At 25.7% G+C, this 7,091-nt stretch overlaps 1 protein-coding gene across 1 annotated transcript in view; it reads right to left on the bottom strand.

Moving 5' to 3' along the window:
• LOC112637077 (aminopeptidase N-like) overlaps positions 1–4,643 on the bottom strand; it is a 6,670-nt gene extending 2,027 nt beyond the window's left edge. The window contains exons 1-5 of the mRNA XM_025405953.1: positions 4,561–4,643; positions 2,979–3,244; positions 2,323–2,603; positions 497–606; positions 1–27 (exon numbers count right to left, since the gene is read on the bottom strand). The exon at positions 1–27 is cut by the window's left edge and continues 312 nt beyond it. Coding sequence (XP_025261738.1) covers positions 1–27; positions 497–606; positions 2,323–2,603; positions 2,979–3,066 — 506 coding nt within the window. The 5' untranslated portion in view covers positions 3,067–3,244; positions 4,561–4,643. The remainder of the gene's footprint in view (positions 28–496; positions 607–2,322; positions 2,604–2,978; positions 3,245–4,560) is intronic.
• Positions 4,644–7,091: the final 2,448 nt, after the last annotated feature.

Raw genomic sequence — 7,091 nt, 5'->3', positions numbered from 1 at the left:
GTCCATTCTTTCCACCATGGCAAAAGCCTATTTAACAAAAGACAAATTCTCATATAAATGTTTTGCACATATTAATCTTATATTTTGATTAAATAATTTAACAAATTATAATTTAATAAATTAATAAATTGATAAAGAATTAGGCTCTTTATGTATTTAACAACATGATACACTAGAAAAGAACGATTAAGAGTCACCGCGGTTGGTAGTGCGTAATTATTTTTTTTTTTTCTTTATAATTATTCGCGAAAATTAAAATGCGACAATGAGAATCTATATCTTGGTAAATGCACGAAAATTAAAACGCGAAAATGAGAATCTGTATCTTGGTAAATGCACCAAGTAAAATATATGCATAGTGTATCGTGTTGTTAAATTATGATTTTATACCATAACATAATAAATTTAAATTTTGATCAAATAATGTAATAAACATTGCACATGTATTTACAAAACAATCAAATTAAAATAACCGAGAATATATAAGAAAAATTACGTGTTATTTTCGGGATTTTCGAGATATCGATTTAAATTAAGTCGGGCATTTTTTATGCAATTTTCACCATCAAGATTACATGCCCATTTCGCAGCCTCCATTCTTAAACTCTTTGTAAGATCGTATTCATTAGAAACTTCATTGTATTTAAGTTTATTAAGTAAATTGTTTAGTAAGTACAGTATTTTCTCCTAAATATATAAACAAATATATACATATATATATATATATATATATATATATATATATATGTCTTATTTTAATTTCCCCAGGCAAATATTTCGGAAAATAATGAAAAATCGAAAAAATGTTTCAGACAAAATTTGTATAGTTTCTAGAGGGACATAAGATGAACATTTTTTCATCAAGTTCTTTTCGAGTTATGAGGCTTGAAATAATTTCTTAATTTTACATAAACCATAAAATATCTTGTAAAATATTTATTTTTTGATTATGTTACCTTAATACTTATATGTACAAAATAATGAGAGGAATCAATTGATGTAAAGAAAACATACAGTTGTTGTTAAGAAAAAATATGGAATTGTTAATTGCAAATTACATATTTTTTCTTAAAAACAATTGTATGTTTTCTTTACATCAATCGATTTCTCTCATTATTTTGTACATAAAAGTATTAAGATAAGATAATCGAAAAATGAATATTTTACAAGATATTTTATGTGTACATATATATATATATATATATATATATATATATTCTATATATTTATATTGTTACTTGATATAAATTTTATATTTTATTTTTCGATTCTTGCATTATATTATGCTATATAGAAAGATATCTTGCACAATTGTATTTTATATATTAAGAAGGTTTATATATTAAGAATATTCTGTCTTTGTAAACAGCTATGAATTCTTTTTATAAAGATATCTATCGTATATAGCTATACTTATATATACGTATTTTTACACAAATTTGAATTTTTTTTGCGTGCACATTCACACATGCTTAATATGTTCATATTACAAAATAAACATACAAAATTGCATACATGCATATATTGTAGACATGTAAACATAAATGTAGACATTATGTCTATAATATAATATAATAACTTATTATATTAGTGTTAACTGTTTGAGTATTAAACAGATAACAGATAACATGCTTAATATGTTCATATCACAAAATAAACATATAAAAATGCATACATGCATATATTGTAGACATGTAAACATAAATGTAGACATTATGTCTATAATATAATATAATAACTTATTATATTAGTGTTAACTGTTTGAGTATTAAACATATAACAGATAACATGCTTAATATGTTTATATCACAAAATAAACATATAAAAATGCATACATGCATATATTGTAGACATGTAAACATAAATGTAGACATTAAGTCTATAATATAATATAATAACTTATTATATTAGTGTTAACTGTTTGAGTATTAAACAGATAATTATTAATACATATGTTTCCTACTAACTTGCTATCTCAAAATTAATGATATTTAAATCGTTATTATAAATATCATGCTGTGATTAAAAATAATAACTATCTCCAAATTTTTCTCCCTTTTCCTCTCCAATTTTTTATAAGATTAGTCCATACACTAATTGAATATTAATTTACAAATATATTTATCTTTCATCCAAAATATGTATATTTAAAATACCTAATCAAATTTTTTCTAGCTACATATATTTTATAAGATGTATCTTTTTGGAAAACTTAATAATTATTGTTATAAATGCACACAATATTAATATGTGCAATAAGTAATATGTTTCTAGTATGTTGAAGACACCACTATTGACATTGTTTGTAATATGTATTATTACCTTGATATCATCATATATTTTTTCCCGAAATAGAAAGATATTGGACAGATATTCTAAAGCTTTGAACATAGGATACCATGCCACGTAGTCTGTTTCTCGTGACAGATATTTCGTAATATTCCAGAATACAGTGGAATTAAGTTGGTTTGTTATCATTAAGTGGAAAGCGTCGTCGATAATTTGGGCACGATTCAGAACATGTATTTTCATATAATTTTCAGAATTTAGATAACTTGTAATTCTTCTCCAGTTTTCGATATCGTAATTAACTCGATAATATCCTGTAAAATAAATAAATTGTATACATATATATATAATTCTTTCAAAGGGTTTATCAGTACAAGTATCTGTTTATACTTTTGTACTTATACTTTTGTACATTAATAGAGATTATACATATGTACATTAATAGAGATCAAAAATGTATCATAAAATGTACATAAATGGAAATGCAATTTGTATATTATATTAGGTATAAAATCATTTTGCATGAAAATTGAATATTTTTAATAATTGTGCGTATGTATATATATACATATATATATATATATATATACATATATATATACAGTTATATATATACATGTTATTATATATATACATGTATATTTGTATGATAAACACTATAAAATGTAATAAATTTATTGCAAACTTACCAAATTGGTGTAGATTAAATATTATAAAGTCACCCAACATCGTATGATAATACTTAGGTATGTAATCCTTCCACATCTTATTTTCCATCGTTATATTTAGCTCTTTGCTGCTATAATCTCGTTTTATTTTCACTACAGCACAATATTTTCGTTTTGTTGAAGAATCAATTAGCCGCTTTATAATCAATTCTTTCCTTGTAAGATCGTACGTTTGATTGGGCGAAAAGATCTTTATAACTTCAACAAGGTAGTAAAAAGTAGGCTGGCTAAAGTTATAAAATTTATTCAAAATTTATTTTTGATGTGTTAATAAAAGGTATTATAAGCAAATATATATATATATATATATATATATATATATATATATATATACAGGATAGGCCCTTTTAATCTACGCACTGAAATATCTTAAAATCCATACGTTTAAGACAAAAACGTTTCAGACAAAAGTTGTATGGTTTCGAGCAGTCCATAAGAAGGTACCATTGGTTTGAAGAGTCACCTGAAGGTACGTGAAGATCAACTTTTTAAATAGAACTGCCTACTTTTTATTACATATTCTTGTAGCTTATCTCGAGGGTTTTCCAAAACACTAAAATAAAATATTTTTCCCTCAAGTACTTTTGGAGTTAAAATGCTTGAAATCATTTCTTAATTTTACATAAACCGTAAAATATCCTGTAAAATATTCATTTTTCAATTATCTTACTTTAATACTTTTTATGAACTACTACTATTTAAGAAAAAATATGTAATTGTTAATTGCAAATTACATATTTTTTCTTCGAAACAACTATGTGTTTTCTTTATACTAATTGATTCCTCTCATTATTTTGTACATAAAAGTATTAAGGTAAGATAATCGAAAAATAAATATTTTACTAGATATTCTATAGTATATGTAAAATTAAGATATTATTTTAAGCCTCAGAAATCGAAAAGTACTCAATGAAAAAATACTTTTATAGTGTTTTGGAAAGCTCTCGACATAAGCTATAAGAATATGCAATAAAAAAAGGTGGTTCCATTTAAGAAATTAAAGGTGTCTTTGACCTAACCTTATGCCATCCAAAATCAAAGTAATGACATCATCTTATTTTTCCCTCAAAACCATACAATTTTTGCCGAAAACGTTTTTTTCTAAAATGCTTAGTTTTTGAAAGAAAAGGAGTGTACGGGTCTAGAACACCCTGTATGTATATATTATATATATATATATATATATATATATATACTTATCACCATATAAAATTGTTAATTATATTTTATGTTTAATTTAATTAAATATATAATTAATTACATAATTAATCATATGATTTATAGTTTTTATATAAATATTTGATGCTACAATTTAAATTATAATTTAAAAGGGAATGGTCAAACTTGATTACTTTCAAAAGATAAGTGTATATATAAATTAAAAATATGTCTTGAATATTTAATGACATTGAAGATTAAAAGTATTGGAAATGATAATAATAAAGATAATAAAGTATGAAAGAAATGGTGTAAGTTTAAACAAAAATAAAATTAATTTAATTCAAATAAAAATAATAATTATACTAGTATAGGTGTTACTCACTTGTCCTTTACATATGTACGGATACTCTGCCAAAATAAATCTTCAGTAATCAAGAATTGTACTACACGCAAGACACTGAATACTATAATTATAATATAATTTACATCAGAGTATAAATAAGATAATAGTTATAGTAAATAATAATTAATAATTATGGTAAAAGTACATAAAACGTTACGCATCACCGATTTTATCATCATTTGAATATGTTATAGAAGAAGTTATCCTCCGCGCAAAAAAAGTAAATGAGAGGCGACATTGATTTAAAAGATATAACAAGTTAAAGTTTGACAATTTTAATACTTTTCTTAAGCAAACTGATATTAAACACATTAATTTGCAATTGACAATTACATATTTTTTCTTAAATCAACTATGTTCTTTCTTTACACCAATTGAATCGTCTCATTATTTTGTACATAAAAGTATTAAGGTAAGATAATCGAAAAATGACTATTTTACTAGATATTTTATAGCTTATGTAAAATTAAGACATAACTTGAAAATTACTCAATGAAAAAATACTTTATTGCAGCGTTTTGAAAGCTCTCGAAGTAATACAAGACTATGTAATAAAAAAAATAGAGATTTTCATTTAAAAAGAATTAAAAGATCTGTGTCCTGACTNTAAATATAAAATCAGCTAAATTAATGACATAATAGCCCTAACAATCCTCTATTTTTGAATGGAAATTAAAAAATCTTAATGATCACCTAATAGCCCTAACAATCCTATTCCTCTCGATTAGTGAATTATTCGAGGAAACCTATCTCTAACACGCATACTTTTAATTTACGTCCCTAATTACATTCTCTAACCATGCCCTAACCGCGTGAATAAATGTCCGACATTACGTACTATTGTACGTAAAGCTTTTCTTGCAGGCCAATTGAACTTACTTTTCGTTGATGATCTGGCCACTTTCTCGCTCGATCTCTAATCAGAGATCGAAAAAGGAGATAACACTCCTTCTTTTGCCGATTAATTACCGGCAAATGAGCGTAAATATTTCACGCTCATCGTAAGATGTCCGATTTTACGATCGTTTTTAAATATTTGAATATAACTTATATTTAACTCAAATAAAGCCAAATTACTACAAATTTCTTATACTATATTTTTAATAAAATATAAAATTCATGTACGTGTATAACTTTTATGATATTACAAATTATTTAAATTAATTAATCGTTTGGCTTTATTTTAAGTTAAAGTAAAATTTAAAAACAATATCTAAAACAAATTCTACAATGGATGAGCTATGATATAAGAAATTAGAATAAAATAAGTGCGCGTTATAAGAATAAAGTAGTATCAAAAATTGATAAAATTGTTAAATTATTAATGCGTGCTCTTGATTTAATAAACTAGTCAAGTCTTTACAAAAAAAAATTTTCTTTTCTTGATTCTCTTTTTTAAATTAATACTTCAATATATTTTCGCAATAGATGCAAAGCATTTCGAAAGAATTTATTAAAAGTTATTTAATTTAATCTATCCTAGCTCATCCATTTTAAGGCAACGGACTTACTCTACAATTCACAATCTACAATCTACAATCTACAATCTACAATCTACAATCTACAATCTACAATCTACATCTACACTCTACGAATCCGTTACCTTAAAGTTAAATAAAAGTTTTTCTCACTCACCGGCACTGATGCGCAACAGCGGAGTTGTTGTTATCGAAGCTAGTTGTCTGTAACATACAAATATAAAATTCATTTATATTAATGCTCACAAAATGCAATCAATATTTCAAAAAATTTTTATCGCGCGAAAATTTTATATCCGATGTGTAAATAATAAGCAGAGATAAACCGTGTGGAAAATTTTTATAAAATTTTAAAACTGTGTTTTAAGAAAGTTTTTTAAAAAGTTTTATATAACTTTATAAAAATCTTTCTCTCTAATTTTTTCTTTAATTCATTTAAATAATAAGATCGAATTATTATGCGTACGATTTATAACAATTGATATACAAATAATAAATATTCACCATCAGGTTGCTCCGCCGATGCAAGATGCCTCCCAGGCCTCCTCCTCCTCTCATGTTGTTGACGCGCGATACTTTCAACGGCACTCCCGCACACACGAGCGATATTTTTATATCGCTATTTTCGTTATTTTACGCGCGATACTAAACGGCACTCCCGCACTAATTCGGTACGATTAAAAATTTTGTCGCGCGATGTATATATTTAATATATATATACTTTGTCCGACACTCCCGGTTTCGGTACGAGCGAAAATCCCATTTCATTTCGCGAGAATCAATTTCGAGCCAACAGGTCGGGAATGCAACGATACAACGAGCAAAGATTAGGCCCGAACCGGAAAGAAGACGAAACGATTGACGGAATAGAGGAAAATAAAGTTCACCAGCTCTTTTTCGCGCATAATTATCCTATCTCATATCGAACCTGGACCCGCTAAGCACGATTTCAAGTGACCCGCACGGATGCTATATCACTAGCGCAGTACACAAGGCTGATAGACGGTAAAAGAAGAGGATACCCACATTTTT

This window comes from Camponotus floridanus, unplaced genomic scaffold (genome assembly GCF_003227725.1).
Source record: "Camponotus floridanus strain SB8 unplaced genomic scaffold, Cflo_v7.5 scaffold128, whole genome shotgun sequence".
Lineage (NCBI taxonomy): Eukaryota > Metazoa > Arthropoda > Insecta > Hymenoptera > Formicidae > Camponotus > Camponotus floridanus.
This window is presented reverse-complemented; position numbering and strand designations above follow the sequence as displayed.